Genomic DNA, 21,923 nt, shown 5'->3' on the forward strand with positions numbered 1-21,923 from the left:
AATGTATAAGCACTCCCTTGTCTCTGCAGCCCACCAACATCTATTACTATTCTGGCTTTTTAACAAAAGCCATTCTGACTGGTGTAAGGTGGTATCTTGGTTTTGATTTGCATTTCTCTGATTATTAGTGATGAGTATTTTTTCATGTTTCTTGGCTGCTTGTATATTTTCTTTCGAGAAGTGTCTGTTCGTATCCTTTGCCCATTTTTTAATGTGGTTATTTGTTTTTTTAGCTTGTTAGATTGTTTAAGTCCCTTATAGATTCTGGATATTAGGCCTTTGTTGAATGCAGTTTGCAAATATTTTCCCTCATTCTATAGACTGTCTGTTTACTTCACTGATAGGTTCTTCTGCGGTGCAGAGCTCTTTAGTTTAATTAGGTCCCGCTCATCAATTTTTGTTTTTGTTGCAATTGCTTTTGAGGACTTAGACACAAATTCTTTGCCAAGACTTAATGCCGAGAAGGGTATTTCCTAAGGTTTCTTCTATGATTTTTATAGTTTGAAGTCTTACATTTAGGTATTTAATCCATCTTGAGTTAATTTTTGTATATGGTGATAGGGAGGGGCCCAGTTTTATTCTTTTGCATATGGCTATCCAGTTATCCCCAACACCATTTACTGTATAGGGAGTCCTTTCTCTATTGCTTATTTTTGTCAATTTTGTGAAAAACCAGATAGTTGCAGGTATATGGCTTTATTCCTGAGTTTTCTATTCTTCATTTTCCATGCATCTGGTTTTTTTACTGATACCATGTTGTTTTGGTTGCTGTAACCCTGTAGTATTAAGTCTGATAATGTGATGCCTCCAGCTTTTTTCTTTTTGCTTAGAATTGTTCTGGCTAGTCAGGCTCTTTTTTGATTCCATAGGAATTTTAGAATAGTTTTTTTCTCAATCTCTGAAAAATTACATTGATAGGTTGATAAAAATAGTTTTGAATCTGTACATTGCTTTGGGTAGTATGGTCATTTTAATATTGATTCTTCCACTCTATGAGCATGGAATGTTTTTCCATTTGTTCATGTCATTTCTGATTTCTTCCAGGACTGTTTTATAGTTCTCCTTATAGAGCTCTTTCATCTCCTCAGTTAGATGTATTCCTAAGCATTTTATTCTTTAAATGGGATTGTGTTCTGATTTGGCTCTCAGCTTGAACATTATTATGTACAGAAATGCTACTGATTGTTTGTACACTGGTTTTGTATCCTGAAACTATATTGAAATAATTTGTCCGCTCAAGGAGCTTTTTGGTGCAGTCTTTAGGGTTTTCTAGGTATAGAGTCATACTGTTAGTGAAGAAAGATAGTTTGACTTCTTCTTTTCCTATTTAAATAATGCCTTTTATTTCTTTCTCTTGCCTGGTTGCTTTGGCTAAGACTTCTGCTACTATATGAAATAGAAGTGGTGACAGAGAGCATCCTTGTCTTGTTCCAGTTCTCAAAGAGAATGCTTCCAGCTTTTGCCCATTCAGTATGAGGTTGGCTATGGGTTTGTCATAGATGGCTTTTATTATTTTGAGGTTATGTTCCTATAATACCTAGTCAGTTGAGAGTTTTTATCATGAAAGGATGATGGATCTTATCAAAAGGTTTTTCTGTGTCTATTGAGATGATCACATGGTTTTTAATTCTGTTTATATGGTAAATTATTTTAATTGACGTGCATATTTTGAACCAACCTTGCATAGCAGGAATAAAACCTACTTGATTGTGGTGAATTCACTTTTTGATGTGCTGCTGGATTTGGTTTGCTAGTATTCTGTTGAGGATTTTCGCATCTATGTTCATCAGAGATATTGGTCTGTAGTTTTCTTTTTCATATGTCTCAACTAGGTTACAGTATCAGGATGATGTTGGCTTCTTAAAATGAGTTAGGGAGGATTCCTTACTCCTTGATATTTTAGAAGAGTTTCAGTAGTATTGGTACCAGCTCTTTGTACTTCCGGTAGAATTTAGCTGTGAATCTATCTGGTCCAGGGCTTTTTTTGGTTAGTAGGTTTTTTATTATTAATTCAATTTCAGAACTTGTTAGTAGTCTGTTCAGGGTTTCAATTTCTTCCTAGTTCAATCTTGGGAGGTTGTGTGTTTACAGGATTTTATGCACTTTGTGTAGATTTTCTAGTATGTGTGCATAGAAGTCTTCATAATAGTCTCTGAAGATCTTTCGTATTTCTGTGGGATTGGTTGTAATGTCATCTTTGTCATTTCAGATTGGGCATGGGTCTTCTTTCTTTTTCCCTTTGTTAATCTAGCTAGTGGTCTATCAATCTTGTTTATCCTTTCAAAAAACAAACTTCTGGTTTCATTGCTGTTGTGTATGGATTTTCACAACTCAATTTTGTTCAGTTCTGCTCTAATTTTAGTTATCTATTTTCTCCTGCTGGTTTTGGGGTGAGTATGTTCCTTTTCTTCTATTTCCTCTAAGGTGTGATATTAGATTGTTAATATGAGATATTTAGAACTTCTTGATGTAGGCATTTTGTACTATAAATTTTCCACTTCACAATGCTTTCACTGCATCCTAGAGATTTTGGTATGTTGTGTCTCTATTTTCATTAATTTCAATAATTTTGTTTCTGCTTTAATTTCATTGATTAACCAAAAGTTATTCATGAGTGGGTTAATTTCCATGTAACTGTGTGGCTTTGAGAGACCTTCTTCGTTTTGATTTGTATTTTTATTGCAGTGTGTACTAAGAGTATGATTGGTATGATTTCAAATTTTTTAATTTATTGAGATTTGCTTTATAGCTAAGCATGTGGTCAAACATTACGTGGCTGTCTTTCCATGGGTCCAGAAGTACTTGTTTTATGAATCTGGGTGCTCCAACGTCGGGTGTGTATATATTGAGGACAGTTTTCTTGTTGAATTGAACCCTATCATTATGTAATGCCCTTCTTTGTCTGTTTACTGTTGTTGGTTTAAAATCTGATATAAAATTAATGACCTCTGTAGATCTTTCTTCATCCCTTTACCTTGAGCCTGTGGGTATTTTATGTGTGAGATGAGCCTCTTGAAGACAGCAGATGGCTGGGTCTTGTTTCTTAATCTAACTTGCCATGCTGTGCCTTTTAAGTGGGGCATTTAGACTATTTACATTCAAGGTTAATATTGACATATAAGGTTTTGACCCAATCATAATGTTGTCAGCTGGTTGTTTTGTAGACTTGATCATGTAGTTGCTTTATAGGGTCTATGGGTTATGAACTTAAGTGTGGTTTTGTGGTAGCAAGTATCATTCTCTCATTTCCATATTTAGAACTCCCTTAGGACCCCCTGTAAGGCTCATCTAGTGGCAATGAATTCCCTTAGCATTTGCTTATCTGAAAAGTGTTTTATTTCTCCTTTGCTTATGAAACTTAGCTTGGCAGAATATGAAATTTTTTGTTGGAATTTTTTTTCTTTAAGGATGCTGAGAATAGGCCCTCAATCTCTCCTGGCTTGTAAACTTTCTGCTGAGAAGTCCACTGTTAGCCTGATGGGGCTCCCTTTGTAAGTGATCGTTTAATTGCTTTTAAGACTTTTTTCTTTCACTTTCACCTCGGAGAATCAGATGATTATCTATCTTGAGAATGGTCATCTTGTATAGTATCTCACACAGATTTTTCTGAATTTCTTGAATTTGCATGTTGACCTCTCCAGTGAGATTGGGGGAATCTTCATGAACTATATATCGTCAAATATCTTTTCTAAGTTGCTTACTCTGTCCTCTGTAGAAAGGCCAATGAGTCATAGTCATAGTCTCATTCGGTTGGTCTCTTTACATAATTCCATATTTCTCAGAGGTTTTCTTCATTTTTAAAATTCTTTTTAATTTTTGTCTGACTGCATTGATTCAAAGAACTGGTCTTTAAGCTTGGAGATTCTTTCCTCAGCTTGGTGTATTTTGTTGTTAATGATTCCAAATGTGTTACGAAATTTCTGTAGTAAATTTTTCAATCCCAGAAGTTCAGTTTGGTTCTTTCTTACAATGGCTATGTAGTCTTTCAACTCTTGGATCATTTTACTGGCTTCCTTGGATTGGGTTTCAACTTTCTTCTGAATCTCGTTGAGCTTCCTTGCCTCACAGTTCATTCACTCACACCTTTCTCAGGTCCTGTTCAGGACTAGGAGCTGTACTGGCACTCAGCAATTTCATGCAAGTTTGCTGGCTTCCTCCTTTTTCTGCCTCTGTTCTGCATTGCCTCTCTATTGAGTATTTTCTCTCAAAACATTTATTCAAAGTGTGATGGTTTACTTGATATTTAGTTTTTCTCAGTGAGAGAAGCACTTCCCAGCTATATAGTCAGTTATCTTGTCCCCTTCCCTGAAAAATGTACAAACTTAACTGAGCATCCTGTTTTCTCTGTCAACTTTACTGTGGATGGGTGACCCAGAAGTCATGCATCGTCCTGCATCTTTTATCATAGCACTCCATAAAAAAAGACAACTGACTTCTCACTTTGATGGGAAGAGGAAGAGAATTTTACTCTTTCATGTTCATGACAAGGAAACCCAAGTTCTTGATGATATATTCATTTTTTCTACCTGTATGTGCTGAGCAAGGAAATTATGGAGATGTTACCAAGGAAGACCCAAAAGAAATATCACAGCTATGGCGATGGGTTAGAGGAAAAATGGGGATGGGGAAAGTGGAGAAGGGTGATGGGTAAAACCACCTGGTCAATTATTGGTCTGGGATCCAGGAAGGAAGACAGGAGGCCTGACATACTTTGGACTAAGTTACTACCTAAATGAAGAGACCTTCACAGAATCCTTATACCACTTTTGTTAAGTTTAGAGTCAAAACATAAATACATGTTTACTTAATATCTTTGGAATTAAGACTAGCATGTATGTCAAGCACTTCACCTTTGTTAACTTATTTAATCCTGACAATAATTCCTCTACGCAGTTTCTACCATTCTCCTGCACATCTTAAAGATGAAGATAGGTTGAATCACTTTTCTAAAGCCATACTATGAAAAAGTATCAAAGTGGGGACTCAAACCCAAGTCCAGCTGACTGCAGCACCTGTACTCCTAACTGCTGCCCAAGACAGCTTTGAGATTTGACTCAGGAGTCAACACTTGGTTACTGGATGCTGAATAAATTTTATGAATTATTCAGACTTCCGGTATCTTTTTCCTTTTCCTTATTTGCACATAAGTCAGTTGATTGTTTAGTTGTACCTCTGCAAGGGAGAGAAAATATATAAAATTCATTCTGTTTCAAGATGTCTGGTTAGTAGGGTCTGTGAAATTTGAGGGAGCAGTAAGACAAAAACTATGCATAAAATAAAGTTTAAGAATTACCAGCAGATTTCATTGGCTATACTAATCTTTTCCCCATTACTGCAGAGGGGTGGGGAGCAAACTGGTTTTTCATTGGGAATGGGACTACAAAAGCTCTATTAAGGATAGGCAGTAAAACATTTTTAAAAAATGACACCAAAAGCTGTTCCATAACTCCAGACTATGGAATAAAAATCACTGAATGCTATTTCATAACTTCAGACTATGAAATAAAAATAATTTACTTTCACCCTAAAGTCAACTGAGGAAAAAGTTATACAAATCTACACACAGAAATGTTTGCACACCCATGCATGCTTCCCACACATACTTACAGCCCACCAGCACCACCGCACTGTCCAGTCTGTGTCTTTGTACACACTCCAGTGTCTGTGTAGAAAATGACATCTGCTGCAAAGGGCGAGCCTGTCTTTTAAGGTTGCCTGCATTTTTTCGATTTTGATCCTAGATGGTTTGTTCTTGGTTCCTCTGGCACTTGCTGGCTCTCTCTTACACTTCCACATTTCCGAGGCAGTATAGAGACACATGAGTAAATTCAACCTCACCAAAGATGTCATTAAAATAACATGTAATCTCTAGCACTATAATTCTCTCCTTCTAGCAACATCTCGCCCCTATGAGGCTGTTGTTAACATCCTCATTTGTTATATGAGAAACTGAGGCATCAAAAAGCTAATCAAATTCCTAGTTGGGGCCGGGCACCGTGGCTCACGCCTGTAATCCCAACACTTTGGGAGCCCAAGGTGGGCAGATCACCTGAGGTCAGGAGTTCAGGACCACCCTGGCCAACATGGTGAAACCCCATCTCTACTAAAAATACAAAAATCAGCCAAGTGTGGTTGTGGGTACCTATAATCCCAGCTACTCAAGAGGCTGAGGCACAAGAATCACTTGAACCCAGGAGGCGAAGGTTGCAGTGACCCAAGATCATGCCACTGCACTCCAGCCTGGGTGACATAGTGAGACCCTGTCTCTAAATAAATAAATTCCTAGTTAGATTCACATTGATGTTTAAAACTCATGACCCCTTACTTCCAGCCTGGAGCCCAGGTGATATATTTACATAAGGACTGGGGGTGTCCCAGCACTGCTTAGGGTACAAAGTGAGGACTGGGGGCGGGGTGTAGACTTCACAGTACTCAAAGCTGGGAAAGGCTTTATGGTGGAAGCATGCACCCCTGCGGAGAAAGTAGGAAGGGCAGAGCCTTGGACAGAACCAAGGCTCTATAATCCCAGCATTTGGGTTAAAGGGTAGGAAGTCGGTGGGGAAAATATAAATGAGGGAAGAGGGGCAGAAGAGAAGAGCTTGATTTGCTTGTTTTGCAAAAAAACAAGATTTGCTGCTTGAGCAACTGAGTGCCACTGTGACTTCCCAGGCCAATGACTGATAAAGTGGAAAAACTATTTGGAAAGAGGTATCACCACTCATAGAGAGGATGAATAAGTCTTAAGGGAGAACAGATAGTAATTTTGGAAGCTATCAGTTTTGTTTTTCACACAGAGCAAATCTGTTTTCAGAAGGCAGGATTTAAGATATAGAGAACATGAGCAGAAAGTACATTAGGGACCTATAACCATTGTCCTGCCAGAGTCAGAAGTGGGAGACTGGAGATAATATACTTTGGTTTAGAAATTCAGATTAATTTGCATTAAAGGATTTAATGTTCATATTCTTTATCATGCTCGGAGGTCTTAGTACAAGAAATTCCCTTGATTCCTTCAAAGCAAAGGGATAATGAATATTTTTGAGGCATCATATTTTGGCTCAGGCTTATCCTAAACTAACTCCTGTGTTTAAAGCGGGGCCAAGTGCAGGGGAGAAGAGAGATTTCTCTGAGAAGGTACGATGAAAAGACCAGCTCCATGCAGGGCACTCTTCATGTTGATCTCTTGACCAGTTCCCACCCTCAGAACAGCAGCCATTTGACACCTGGCCTACTGGTGAACTATCCCTTCTCTCTGAGCCAAGGAACTGACCCTCAGTTATCCCAGTCTCCTGGAATCACGGAGGAGGTGAACATCAAGGTCGTGCTCAGCACCATGAAGGGCACCGGAGGAATGCAGAGGAGTGGAACTGGGTTCGCTCTTCCAGAGAATATCTATGAAGTGCTTATGTCTGAGTGATACAAATGATGAGGTGGTATTTACATAAATTCTCCAAATTACCACAGCTCTGAGCCCCCGTCTGCCTCATAAGTGGAACCACAGCTTCTTTCAGACTCTCTCCCTCCTCCAGCATCTCCTATATTGATCAAGCCTCCTGTGCATCCTGCTTCTTTGCATTGCTGATGCCTCCTAAGGTTTAAGGACAACTGACTTCCCTGGGATCAGTCCTGGATATATCCACTTCCAAGATGAGGCTTCACTCTGCCCCAACAGGAAAATCTCATGAGAACACAATAGTTCTGCATCTATACTTGTTCCCAAATCTGGGCTTTCAGTCTTACATAACCCTCAGCTGCCCAGTCCAGCTTGAGAATCCCCTCCCCATTCTCAAAAAACAGCCTGAAGGATGCTCAGCCCAAGGTAATGGAGGTGGCAGTGCGGGGCTTCCCTCACTGAGGAGCAGCTATGCACACGTTCGTGGTATACTGGGACATAAATCCAAGACAGAATAGTTTATCTGGAGGAAAAGAAAAAAGTAACAGTTGTTTCTATTTTTTAATTTAATAATAAATTTTTAAATTTAATAATAAATTTTTTAAAAAATTATTAGAATTTTCAGTCTGAGTCAGTGGTGTGCTGGTAAATGTTTAACAACAAGCTCTCTAATGCAGGGATGAGATAGGCTTGACTTGCCAATTCCCACCATGTAAATATTTTCACCATTGTTAATTCCAATCTACCAATGTCAAGCTAATCAGCTCACCCAATCCTGAAAGCATAATAATTGGCTCTCAGAGTGTAAGTTAGTTCAACCATTGTGAAAACGGTGTGGCAATTCTTCAAAGACCTAGAGGCAGAAATACAATTTGACCCAGCAATCCCATTACTGGATATATACCCAAAGGAATATAAATCATTCTATTATGAAGATACATGCATGCATATGTTCGTTCCAGCACTATTCACAATATGAAAGACATGGAATCAACCTAAATGCCCATCAATGATAGACTGGATAAAGAAACTATGGTACATATACACCATGGAATACTATGCAGCCATAAAAGAAGCGAGATCATGTCCTTTGCATGGACCATGGACATGGATTAAATTGGAAGCTATCATACTTAGCAAACTAACACAGAAACAGAAAACCAAATAGCACATGTTCTCACTTACAAGTGAGAGTTGATGAGAGCACACAGACACACAGGGTAGGGAGCAACACACACTGGGGCCTGTCAGAGTTGGGGATGGGGAGAGGGGGAGTATCAGGAAGAATAGCTAATGAATGCTGGGCTGAATACCCAGGTGATGGGATGATCTGTACAGCAGAACACCATGGCACATGTTTACTTATGTAACAAACCTGCACATCTGGCACATGTACCCCCTGAACTTAAAATAAAAGTTGAAGAAAAAAAATTGGCTCTTGGCCAGGCGCGGTGGCTCACGCCTATAATCCCAGCATTTTGGGAGGCCGAGGCGGGCGGATCATGAGGTCAAGAGATCAAGACCATCCTATTTTTGTATTTTTAGTAGAGACTCTGTCTCTACTAAAAATACAAAAATAAGCTGGGCATGGTAGCGCACACCTGTATTCCCAGCTACTCGGGAGGTTGAGGCAGGAGAATTGCTTGAACCCGGGAGGCGGAGGTTGCAGTGAGCTGAGATGGCGCCACTGCACTCCAGCCTGGCACCTGGTGAAGGAGCGAGACTCTGTCTCAAAAAATAAAAATAATTGGCTCTCAAAAGCAGGTGTCAGTGGTACCTTCATATATGGAAACATCGAATACTGTCCTTTCCATAAGAAATATTTCCACTTAGTTGGGAGACAAAATAAACTCCAGAAATTTATAGGAAATAGCACAAGATGGAAAAAAAAACATGAGTTTAAGTTTTAGAACAAGATTCTAAGGAGGGAAGGAGATAGCAAAGTCATGTCAGAATCTCTGTGGGGAAGGAGAAATTGGGAACTCACTGCCCCGTTTGACAGCAGCACAGGCCTGGTTAGGCAGAGAGAACCAGGTCTTCTGGGGTCAAACAGCAGCATCGTTTCAGGCAGCCTGCCTGCCATTGGGAGATGTGAGGGAACTCAATCACAGGGAGCCTGGAGAGAAGAGAGCAAGTGAGGAGGAGTTGGCTTCGGGAGGTGCCTGTGCTTTTGCACCCTTGAGAGGTAGATGGAAGCAAGAGGAACAAACCGAGGACTTAAGGTCAGTTAGACCTGGGTTCAAATCCTTCTTGCAATTGACTAGTTAGAAAATCCCAAGTTTCTAGTTAGAAAACACAACCTCTCACAGCCTGTTTCTATGGAATGAATGGGAATAACAGCATTCCCTCCACTCCACAACTCAGGTTTGCTGGGAGAACCCAGTGGGACACTACAGGTGAGAACAGTTTCAAAGTAATTAAGTGCTTTACATGTTGAGTATTATTTCCACTTTCTTTCCTTCTAGGCCATTGGGAGGTTGAGGGTTGAATGTTATTGACTCATCAGGAAGGTGGGAGGGCAGGAAGTGACAACTCTCACTCCTAGAGGGAAGGAAGGGTGTTGATGGAGAGAAATCAACATCTCCCAAGACTAGAAATTACAGATACCCAAAGGAGCCATGCATGTTAGACTCTGACGCAAGAAATTGCAACGTAAAAGTGCAATTTAGCAACCAGATGGAGATCCTGCCTAACATAAAAGGAAAGACATTCATTGTCAGTCACTGTCCCATCAGGATCTAAAACCTTACAAAAATCCTAGAAATTAAAGAAACAATTATCAGTCTTTTGGGGATCCTTATTTATTTATTTATCTTATTTTATTTTTTGAGATGGAGTTTCACTCTTGTTACCCAGGCTGGAGTACAATGGCACAATCTCAGTTCACAGCAATCTCCACCTCCCAGGTTCAAGTGATTCTCTTGCCTCAGCCTCCAGAGTAGCTGGGATTACAGGCATGTGCCACCACCCCTGGCTAATTTTGTATTTTTAGTAGAGATGAGGTTTCTCCATGTTGGTCAGGCTGGTCTCGAACTCCTGACCTCAGGTGATCCACCCACCTCAGCCTCCCAAAGTGCTGGCATTACAGGCGTGAGCCACCACCCCTGGCCTGGGAATCCTTTTTAAATGAGTTTAACTTAGCCGCACACCTTTCCTTCCTGACCCAAAATAAAAGAAGTGTTTACTTTTCATCATTTTACATCACCCTTTGCAATAACTAAATTAATTCTGAGACATCACAAAACCAAATTAGAAACCATCATGAAAGAGGTTTTACTTAAAAGAGCTAGTGGGAATGAGAAAACCAAGGAAAAGAAATTTGAGGCATGGTGGCAAAAAATTCCTGACAGAGCAATCAGCTCCTGTAAGAAGAAAGAGAAAGACATTCAACCTTGGAGCTCAGATGCTGGGCCTGGTGATTGGAGGCACCATTCTTGTGGGTTGAGCTTCACATCAAGGTAAACTTTGCTTAACCTTGCTACTTTCCTATGTCTAAATAAAGATGGCGACTGGTTTACTAGTCTGTTGATCATGTCAAAAAATACTTCTGTTCTTTCCTCAAAAATTGTTTTTTCTCTTCACAGTGGTGTGCTTGATAATTCAGGAGGGAAAATACTTGTTCGGAAGGTTGCTGGACAATCTGGCTATAAAGGGAGTTATTCCAACGGTGTCCAGTCGTTATCCCTACCACGATGGAGAGAGTCCTTTATCGTCTTAGGTATGACCACACAGTGGAGAAATGCTACTAAACGTACCATGAGCTGAAACGTGCTCTTTTCATTGTGCTGTTGGTTTTTGCTTATGGCCTGCCTCATTTCATAAAAATCTGAAGCATTAGTTTTTCTGATAATTAGGATCATGAAACAATAAATTAGAACTACATGATAAATCACCACAAAGTCAAATCTGAAAATACCAAAAGGCTCCAACTTCTTGTTTAATTACACTGCAGCTATCTGTAAGTCTAATCAGATTTTTAATTACATTAATTACATTTAATAGCTTGGGTTTTAAAACCAGTCCTTTAGTTACGCCAAACGTGCCTCATATCCAGAGCCTTATTCCTTGAGATTTCTGGTAAGTGGATAGGTATTGTCATAGCATATCCATTGTGTCATACACAATGGCCATATCAAGATGCGGTCTGTTCCACTGTTGGCGATGCTAAGTTTGATTCATTGGATACTTTGTCATATCTCTCCATGGCAAAGCTACCTCATAATTAATAAGCATCTGTAGGGTGATGCATTAACATGCTCAAGTAGCTTGTTCCCCAACAAATTTCACCCAACGATTTTAACATCCATTGCTGATCCTCACTGTAGCAAGTATTATATTAGTAAATGCAAAATACAATTTTTTCTAATTCCATCATTCCTTCCACATTTATTAGCTAATGTTCTCACATAAAGAAGATTTTCTTTCCCCCTGTGCACCTATTATTTTTAAGTGGACTACAGACTCATAGATTGTGTTTAAAAATATAATGTTATCATCTATTATCTTCATTTTTCTTTTTGTATTTTTATATTTTCTGAGATTCCCCAGTGGGAGCCCTTCAGGCTTTTGACATGTTCACGGTATTGCTTGAGTACAACACAATGTTCTGTGCTCACCTTATACTTACCCTACTCTAGACCTGAATCTCCCATTTTCTCTAAGAATTTTAAACTAGATTATAGCCAACTTCCTGGCCTCCAAACAGAATTAGTCACCTTGGGACTGTCCTGAGAAGGAGCCACTTACAGAAAACCAACTGAATAGGGAAGAGAGAAATGTTTTATAAGACAGTAGGCCTTCCAATCTGGGTGGTTTCCTAGCACTGCTAGGCACCCCATGCCTCAAGCCCCTACTATCCTCCACTGACTAGAGTCGTAACAAAACAACAAACAGACCTTTTATTATTCTTCTCAACTTGAGCAATCCCTGCTTCCTTTTGCCTGCCAAATTCTACACACCCACAGTTCAAATTTAACTGGTTTCTTTGTCAGATAGTGGAAGGGTATCAACCGCCTTGTGACAAAAAATTCAAAACAGGAGCCATTTGAAAATGCTAATGTCTAGAATACAAATATGTTGAGATAGAGAGAAATATAATCTCCTCATCGGTGTTTACCAAGATCCTGGCTAAGTAAGGGCATTTCAGCCTCAAGTGCTCAGTCTGCAATCCAAGAATCTCAACAGAGGTTTAAAAGAAAAATTAATTCTATGGCAGTAGAGATGTTTTGGGCTTTTTAAGTGAAAATCAATCTGCTGATATTATTTCCTATAAATCTCAGTTTCCGTCTCTCCTTATTCGACCTAGTGACATTTAACCGAAAATACTTTTCGCCAATGATAATAAACATTTGTGCTTCTGCACTTGGAATCCTCTCTTGAATGGATGAGTTAGGAGCTCACTGCAGCATAAGGATTGATAACTGACCGGCAGCCAAGGAACGCTTCCCATTATTCAGAGGCTCATGGCCAGTAAATTTAACTGGATCATGTCTGAATCCTCTTCTGAAGGCTCAGGTGCCACCATGACCTTTCTCTAGGTTTTTATTTCTAATACTCATATGCCCCTGGGCTCCTTAACTAGTTCACTTTGGTGGGCTAAGAGAGGGAGTGAAAAGGGAGATGTACATTTATGACCCGCATGATCTTTGCACAGTCCAGGGGTATGAAATGTCAGTGAGGGACCCCCTATTACTTCCCTTTTATTCTTTGATCCACATTTCAGGGAACTGAGCTCATGCTTCTTTTCCTTCTGAATAGAAACAGAAAAAAAAATCATCAGGTTTTAGATATGAGAAGAACAATAAACAGAGAAGATTTCTCTTCCTCGCTTTCTGTAGATAAAGTATGGCCTACAGCCATGTGGCCCTCCCAGGACCTAAAATAACCTCAATCATTGGCATTTGAAGCAGGCCTCGACACTGGCGGAGGATTTGGAAATGCCAGGTCCTGTTCCCCAGGTGATTTTAATGAGGTGAAGTAATGCAAGTGAGCCCATACACGTGGCATTTATAGGTAACACCAGAACAAATTTTTGCATCTCTATGGAGATATATAGTTCCAAAACATCTTAACATTTTTTCCATTAGATGCCTACAACGTTGTGTAGTAAGTAGGGCCATGTCATTATTCCTATCTTCTGAATTAAAAAAAAAAAAAAAAAGAGCCTCAAAGGTTGGGGCAGTTAATTAAAGGTAAAATAGAAACAGAAACCTAGATTGTCTTACTCCTAAACCCAGGTTCTTCCTGAGACCTTGTTGCTCTTTCTGCTTCACGATCCTACAATTCCTTGGCCAATAGGAAGGTTGGCAAGATAATGCACTAGATCCTCCTCCACCCACCTAGGCCCTCCAGGCAACACTGCTCACCATCTCCTTCACATCCTGTGAAAGTATTCCCTCCGGATGGGAGAAGAAATGCTTTCATTACAAGATGTAATATCGGCTAATAGGTAGTACCCTACTAAGGTACTACCTATTAGCCAATAATGCCCTACCAAGATATTTTAATTTTTTTTTTTTTAAGATGGAGTCCCACTCTGTCACCAGGCTGCAGTGCAATGGCACAATCTTGGCTCACTGCAACCTCCAACTCCCTGGTTCAAGGGATTCTTCTGCCTCAGCCTCCTGAGTAGCTAGGATTACAGGCACATGCCACCATGCCCAGCTAATTTTTGTATTTTTAGTAGAGACGGAGTTTCACCATGTTGGCCAAGATGGTCTTGATTTCCTGACCTTGCGATCCGCCCGCCTCAGCCTTTCAAAGTGCTGGGATTACGGGCATGAGCCACTGTGCCCGGCCAGTATTTTAATTTTAACAGAGATCTAAGTATTAAGATACTCTCACACTGAATAAATACTTGTTGAGCAACTACTTCATGCCAGAAAAAAACTGCTTTGGGCTCTGAAAATTCAACAGTTACCAGGTCAGACAAATGACTTGCCTTCAGGGGGCTTACTATATTCCAGTAGCACTCTCGCTTTAATTGTGAAACAGAGCCCATATGTTGGAATTTTAGGGCTCTAAAATGGTTGGAAGAAAACTTTGGTAATTTTTTTTGTGCTTCATCTTTTCTCTGATAGACATTACCAATCCTCCTCCTTGCCTGGTAGCTCCCGTGTCTCCCCCTGGGTGGGCAACACATGGTTTTTTCCAAGGTTGACCTATATTTACCAACTTTTAGTTGTTCTACTGTTGCGAAATTCAAATGAATCCCATAGGGTCTTTGAAAGTAAGAGGTAGCCAGCCTATGACCAGAGTACTCCATGACCTCAAAGGACAGCATGTGAAAGGCTTCTCATTCATCTGCTGATATAATTAAACATTCGAGGACACACAGATGAAAAGCTTAACTTCCATGTCATATCTTCATGGGTGAGAGAAGGGTTGCTGATGTTAAACAACTCTGAGTCATGGAGATTTGGCTGCTTCCATTATGATAGTAATAAAATAGAAGCTATACAGAAAAAGAAAATGCCACTTGACGTTCTCATTGTAACCAACAACTTTTTTTTTCTTTTTTGCAGAAAGTAAACCCAAAAAGGGTGTAACCTACCCATCAGCTCTTACATATTCATCATCCAAAAGTCCAGCTGCCCAAGCAGGCAAGTGCTCACGTGTGATTGAATCTAAACCTTGAGTTCATAAACACGCGATGTGTTTTGGGAGATAGCAGAGAAATTAACATCCTAACCGGTCAAGCTCCACTGGCTCTGGCAATATTTTCACAGATGCCAGGAACATGGCCACAAAAATCAATGAGATCAGATGGCTGGGGCTGAAGAGTGAAAGCTTTATTTTTTGTTTTTGCAGTTCCGAGATTGTGTCTCTATATTTGTGTCATTTTCATTCAGATTGACTGTTGCCTTGAGTTCTATTGTATTGTTACTTTAGAAAATGACATGACATTCCGTCTGGAAATGTTTCCTGGCAGCTGAAAGGAAAAAGGCTGTATCTACTTAGGTATGAAATGAAGAGAAGCAAAGAGAACGAGGTGGTTTATGTGATAACAGCAAGCTGCTAATCCAAATAACCCAGGCCAAAAATACACTGTCTATGGGGTTGTGCCAACCCAGCTTCCATGGGAACTACAAAAGTGGGTATAGGTAGACTTTGGGCCAAGAAAATACCGCTTTCTAGGTTTCTGTGTTAAATCAAGAACTGTACTATGCATTATTGTGTCTCCAGAGGTGTTTTGATTTCCCACACAAAGAGAAGCTGTGAGTTGCTTTATAATGGGATTGTGCATTGCTTCCAGAAACTTGCTGGGCTAGCTAACACGTTATGAGCCTGATAGTTCAGGTTCTATTCCTGTACTTAAGGTGAACACGGTTTAATAGCAGCAGTAGAACAGCATTTATGGAGCATTTGCTGTATGCCAGGCATCATTCCAAGAATTTTACCTGCTCAGGCCAGGCGCAGTGACTCATACCTATAATCCCAGCACTCTGGGAGGCCGAGGCGGGTGGATCACGAGGCCAGGAGTTCGAGAATTTTATCTGATCATTGAGTTTAATCACCATAAACCACTATCAGCCTATAGTACTGCTCTGGCTCCTTGAGGAAAATGCAGCACAGAGAAGTTAATTACTCTCTGTCAAACAGAAACCTCTCTCTAAACCATCATTCTAGATTTTCTTATGCTAATAGTATGTATATAGATTCCTGATTTTCATGATTTGAAGAGCCTTAGCATACACATAAGGAACGTTTTTTGTCTTTTCCCTTACTGCCCCGGCTCCATCTATCTAATGACGTTTTAATGAGTCCAGTCGTCTAGTCCTGTTTGTTTAGTTGCAAGTATACAGCTATCCCCACCTCCACCTGTGAACTGGCAGCGGGTGCCGGTGCCTCTTGGGCCATTTCCGAGATATGGCTTGTTCTTTTTTGGCCTGGGCACAGAGAAGACGAATGGGTGGCAGAGGTCTCCTTAACTGGCTGGTGTCTCTATTGTTTCATCTGGACTAGTGGCTCTGCAGAGCCAGATGAAAGACTGATTCCTGAGTAGGTGATATGTGTGGCTATCAAAGGAAAGCGGACAGTGTTTTGTTTTATCCTGACACCCTCTTCTTGGGCCAGAAAGCTGTGCCCTCACTCCTTTCTCCAAGGTAGATACCCATGCTAGGTTCCAGCAGCAACCCCCCACCCCCCGGCAGCCCCTTCACACAGAGCCATAGAACAGCCAGGCTTCTTTTTAGCCCCCTTTTAGCCCCCTCTGGGGTCTGAGAACTGGGATGGGGTGCGGTCGCCTTCCTCCGTGCATTTTGCTGCACCCCCAGCTGTCAAGACCTGCTGGCCTGGACCACTCCAGCTGCGCCCCTCCCCCTTTCAGAGATCCCTGAGGCAGAAACAGTCCCCAAGTTCACATACAGCCCCCAACTTTAGGGACCACATGTCAACACTCCCTATTTTTACCCTGAGAGGGCACTTCTAGACTCCCAGAATACACCCCCAAAACTCTGCAGCTCTGTTGCAGCACTGCACACCTGTGATGGGTCTGCAGAAAGACTGGAGGGAAATAAGATGCCCACCTGCCCTCCTGGCAGGTCCCCACAATCTTAATGAATGACTCTCTTAAAGCACCTTCATTTGGCTTGCATGCAACCAAGAGTGATGGAAGGGAGGAAATATCATCTGACTCTCAACACAGCACTCCCTAAAAGGTCGCTTCTGACCCCTCCCCTTCTTCGGGTCCTTTCCTTCTGTTCACTGGCCTGGGATGGGGGTGTCGGGGTGTTGTCCAGGTTCTAGTGGAATGAAGTCACCCATGGGAAGTTCAGTGGCACCTCTCCTCTTTCAGAAAGGGATACTTGTGCCCTTCTGGTTGCAGCTTTGGTCCTGTGACTGGACAGCAGGAAGGGCCACAGAACCTCCAGTGACTGTAGCTGTCTGTCCAGTGCTCTCTGTGCCACACACCTGCACTACAGTAACCCGAAGGCAGAGTGCCAGTATATTCCCTTTTCAGATGAGGAAGCTGGCCTTTAGAGAGGTTTAGTAACTCATCCAAGGGCATTGTTCTAAGCAGCTCAAAAAGCATGCAAACTTGGTATCCCCTTAAAGCAGGGAAAGTTGCAGGGAAAAGAGCTTAGGGGAGAGAAACTATAGCCAAATGATAACTCAGATAATAAAAGCCAACTTGGCTTGTACAGTCTTTCTCCACAGCAGAGATGACTTCTAAAACTATTTACCCCAAGCACCATCCATCCCCAGCAAGCACTTGTTCCACATGTCCGAGTCGTTGACATCAACAAGGAGTATAGGTGGCCAAGGGTGCTTCTCGTGAAATTTATAAACTACCAAGAGCCAGGCATTGCTGATGTCACTTGTCCCCTTTACCATACCATTTAAACTTCTAATGACAGTATCACTAGGCATTACTATCATCTCCTTGTTACTAGATTATCTGTGATGGTCAGAGTCTGAAAAATTATTTACTCCTTCATTTCATTCATTCATTCATTCAGTATTTACATTGAGTGAGCATCTCCTATGTGCAAGACCCTGAGCTAAACTACCAGCATTCCAACATAAAAAGGATTATTGCAGATAGAAGCAGCTCTCTCTTTAAAATCTTAGTCCCTAAGTCCTTAGTCTTACTTAGGAGTAAGTTTTCACAAATTCATATAAAAATGAGCACAATTAAACGAGTGGTCCCCTTGGTCTTCCTTAAACGATAAAATTCCTTTCGACATTGGGGGAAGCAGAAGAGATACAGGGTGAGCAGCTGTTCACGTCCCGGCATTGCCCCTACAAAATGTGTTCCGTCTCTCTGAGATTATGAATTAACAGGTTAATCAGGCTAGGATGACCTCTGAAAGCATGACAACCTCTGTCCTGGGAAGTTATCTCCCTCAAAAACTAGAAGGCACTTTGATTTGCCCTGTGTGGCTCACACTGAGAACAAGCATTCCCTGAGATTTAAATGCTGTCTGCTCCCCACCCCCTGACATTTAGCAACCATTAGACAGGCAGTTGCTTTTTGACTTAGGGCCTTGAGGTAAGTAAAAACAGTAAGTTTTTATTTAGATAAAAACAGCTAAGTGTTGGTTTGTAGAAGCTTATTTAATAATAATAATAATAAAAAAAAAAAAAAAAAAAAAAAGCTAGGAAGGGCATTTTCCTAGTACCACAGCAAGAGAAGGGAAAGTAAATCTTTGGTAGAGGCTGCTGAGCTGGTATGGGAAAAACCCCTCCTGCCTTCCCTGACTGTCTGCTGAGTCCCTCACTGTGGCTCTCAAATCAGAATTCCACGGCCCACCCTGAGTCCAGTGGATCAGAATCTCTGCGACCAGGGCCCCGGGACCTGCATTTTAACACATCTACTGTGGTTCTAACGATGAGCCAAGTGCAGTAAGCTGTGTGGCACCACCTGCTATGTTTGAGAAGGGAGCTCTTCTGACCATGCCCAAATGAGGAATATGTGTAGAGTTTAAGAGAAGTTTTGAAATGCTTTCCCATAAAAATCTTTGAAAAACGATCAAACCTCCATGTAGCTGAGATTGCACGAAGAAGGTATTTTACTAGTTTTTTTTTTTTTTTTTTTTTTTCCAAATGGCTCACAAAGAACTTGGTTTCATGAAGAATTCACCTTGGATCAAATCAAGGACACTATGTTCAGTGAGGAATTGGGAGCAATTGGGACAGGAGGAGTCATTTTTCTGTATCTTCCCTCTTAAAGACAGTTCTAATCCATGGAGGAGGGCAGGCAAAAACAGCAGCCCACGGAAGCCCATGGAAACCCATGCTGTTAGTTGAATTTAAGATGCACTTGAAGGCATCTGCATTATAAGCTAGTGATACAAAGACTGCCCTCAGGAGAGTGAACCTTTCTCTAGCAAATCAATGTTAGCAAAAGCAGACTGAGATAGTCAGAAGCCTGGGGATTAGCCAATGGTGTGACAAAAAGATAATTCAGATTTTCAATATACAATAAGTTTTAGGTGACAAAAAGTGTTCACTATTTCCCAGTAGTTTTATTTTTAGTACATTGCAGTTTCATGAATAATTTACAATTGTTAGTTTATTTATGTTTCTTTCCAGATTATTAATTACATCCTATTTCATAAAATATACAAGTGGATTTGTTAAATGGCTTTTCCCTAGATGAGGTAGGTCGAACCTGGGCCTGCACCTTCCTAAAGAGGCATTAATACCTGGTGGCATTTACCAGAGGGTAAGATGGAGAAATTAGAAACTTCCCTAGTACCTGTTATGAAAGCTCTAACTCTTTAAAATAATGGAAATGTCATAAATCAGGCAGATTCAGTTTTGCCTGAGGCTTGAAGACTGGCTGAACCCCCGAGGCTGCTCTCAGCTCTTTTGTGATTTGTCTGGCACAGGCTACAGGCAGATTTAAAGGTGACCACCTTAGCAAGAAACAAGGCAATTGAAAGATCGGCTTCCTACCTTGACCTGGTAATACCTGCAAGAGCAGACTGAATGGCTGAATTCCAACCCAATTCCAGACTATGTTTGCTGACCTGCTCTCCCAAGTCAGTGCTGTGATTCCTGCAGGAGATGGCAGAGTCAGGGTGGGGAAATGGGCAGGTGCTGGTGCTGGTGGTGGGTCTAAACACCCCACCACACATTTGTCTGCATTGCTTGTCCAGGACTATGATTGTGGCACTATCTTCCTGGATGTTGTACAATGCCAAAGGGGAAGGTGAATGGTTCCCACCAAGACAGAAGAATCTTCTTATTTCAGATGTTATCTCCTTGGCCTGCTGTGCTGTGTAACAAAAACACATCAACCCTAAGCAGAGTTAAGGCCAGTGCTGGGATGCTATGGTAGGCTGAAAAACACCCTCGAAAAGACATCCGAATCCTAATCCCTGGAACAACTGAATGTTTCTTTATAAGGAAAAAAATGTGGGGAGGCTTTACTAATGTGATTAAATTAAGGATCTTGAGATGGTGGGGCAGGGGTTATTCTGGATTTCCCAGGTGGGCTCTAAATGCAATCACCGGCATCTTTATAAAAGGGAGGCAGAGGGAGATTATTTTACATCCACAGAGGAGGAGATTGTATTAGTTCGTTCTCACACTGCTATAAAAATATTACCCAAGACTGAGTAATTTACAACCAAAGGAGGTTTAATTGACTCACAGTTCCACATAGCTGGGGAGGCCTCAGGAAACTTACAATCATGGCAGAAGGGGAAGCAGGCACATCTTACATGGTGGCAGGTGAGACAGAGAGGGAGAGAGAGCGCGCACATGCAGACGGAAAATCTGCCTTATAAAATGATCAGATTTTGTAAGAACTCACTATCGGGAGAACAGCATGAGGGACACCACCCCCATGATCCAATCACCTCCCACCTGGTCCCTCCCTTGACAGGTACGGATTCTGGGGATTACGATTTCATATGAGACTGGGGTGAGAGCACAGAGCCAAACCATATCAGAGGTCATGTGAAGACAGAGCAGAAAAACAGCTGAGGATGCTGGCCTTGAAAACTAAAGTGGCGTGGCCACAAGCCAAGGAATGCCAGTCCACAGAAACCAGAAAAGGCAAGAAACAGAGTCTACCCTACAGCCTTCTGAGGGAGCTCAGTGTTGCTGACACCCTCAGTTTGACCCAGTGATGCTGATTTCTGACTGCTGGCCTCCAGAACTGTGAGAGAATAAATTTCTGTCATTTTAAGCCACCCAGTTTGTGGTAGTTTGTTATAGCAGCCCTAGGAGCTGACACAGATGCACAGGGACAGAAGCTACCATGCCCCCAGTGGGGCCCAGCAGGCACAAGCAGCAGCGGGTTGTTCCTTCCCAGGACTGAGGAGCTGTTCACTTTGGGGGCCATCGTGTGTCTCCCTGAGAACTCGCAGTTCTCAATGCTCAGTAGGTAGTCACTTGTCCCCTTGCTCTAAACCTTCAGAGATATCCTCAGAGTACCAGAGCACTAACAAACTGAGACTTGCTTTACAGGGAGCCAACTACAGTGGTGTTTCAAATGAGAGAAGCAATCTAAATCATCATGCATGGATGAAGAGTACCATTTAGAAGTAGAATCTAGGCCAAGCACACTGGCTTGCACCTGTCATCCCGGAGCTTTGGGAGGCTGAGATGAAGGAATTGCTTGAGGCCAGAAGTTCAAGACCAGCCTAGGCAACACAGGAAGACACTTTCTCTAAAAAAAAAAAAAAAAAAGTAAAAATTAGCCAGGTATGGTGGCTTGCACCTGTAGTCCCAGCTACTTGGAAGGTTGAGGTGGGAGGATCACTTAAGCCCAGATGTTCAAGGCTGCAGTGAGCTATGACTGCACCACTGCACTCCAGCCCGGGTGACAGAGCAAGATCCTGTCTCTAAAAAGAAAAAAAAAAAAAAGTAGAATCCAGTTGGTTATGTTACCCCATTTTACAGATGAAAAAACCTGGAGGAGTTGACTAGTCATGAACCAACTTAAACTAGAGCATCTAGAATGCAGTCTCTAAGATGAAGTCATGGTGAAAGCCCTAAAAGTACCTTCAATCTTCTATTCCAAGGCCAATGCGAATCGAAACAGCAAAAAACAAAAACAAAAAAAACGTGTACA

At 41.4% G+C, this 21,923-nt stretch overlaps 1 protein-coding gene across 4 annotated transcripts in view; it reads left to right on the plus strand.

Moving 5' to 3' along the window:
• The window catches only part of VIT (vitrin), a 120,447-nt gene that overhangs the window by 51,169 nt on the left and 47,355 nt on the right, over window positions 1-21,923 (plus strand). For all 4 annotated transcript variants that reach the window (XM_032239301.1, XM_032239302.1, XM_032239303.1 and 1 more), the window contains exons 5-6: window positions 10,978-11,111; window positions 14,917-14,994. In XM_032239301.1, coding sequence (XP_032095192.1) covers window positions 10,978-11,111; window positions 14,917-14,994 — 212 coding nt within the window. The remainder of the gene's footprint in view (window positions 1-10,977; window positions 11,112-14,916; window positions 14,995-21,923) is intronic.

Source organism: Sapajus apella, unplaced genomic scaffold, assembly GCF_009761245.1.
Source record: "Sapajus apella isolate SASKATOON/1434 unplaced genomic scaffold, GSC_monkey_1.0 scaffold44, whole genome shotgun sequence".
Lineage (NCBI taxonomy): Eukaryota > Metazoa > Chordata > Mammalia > Primates > Cebidae > Sapajus > Sapajus apella.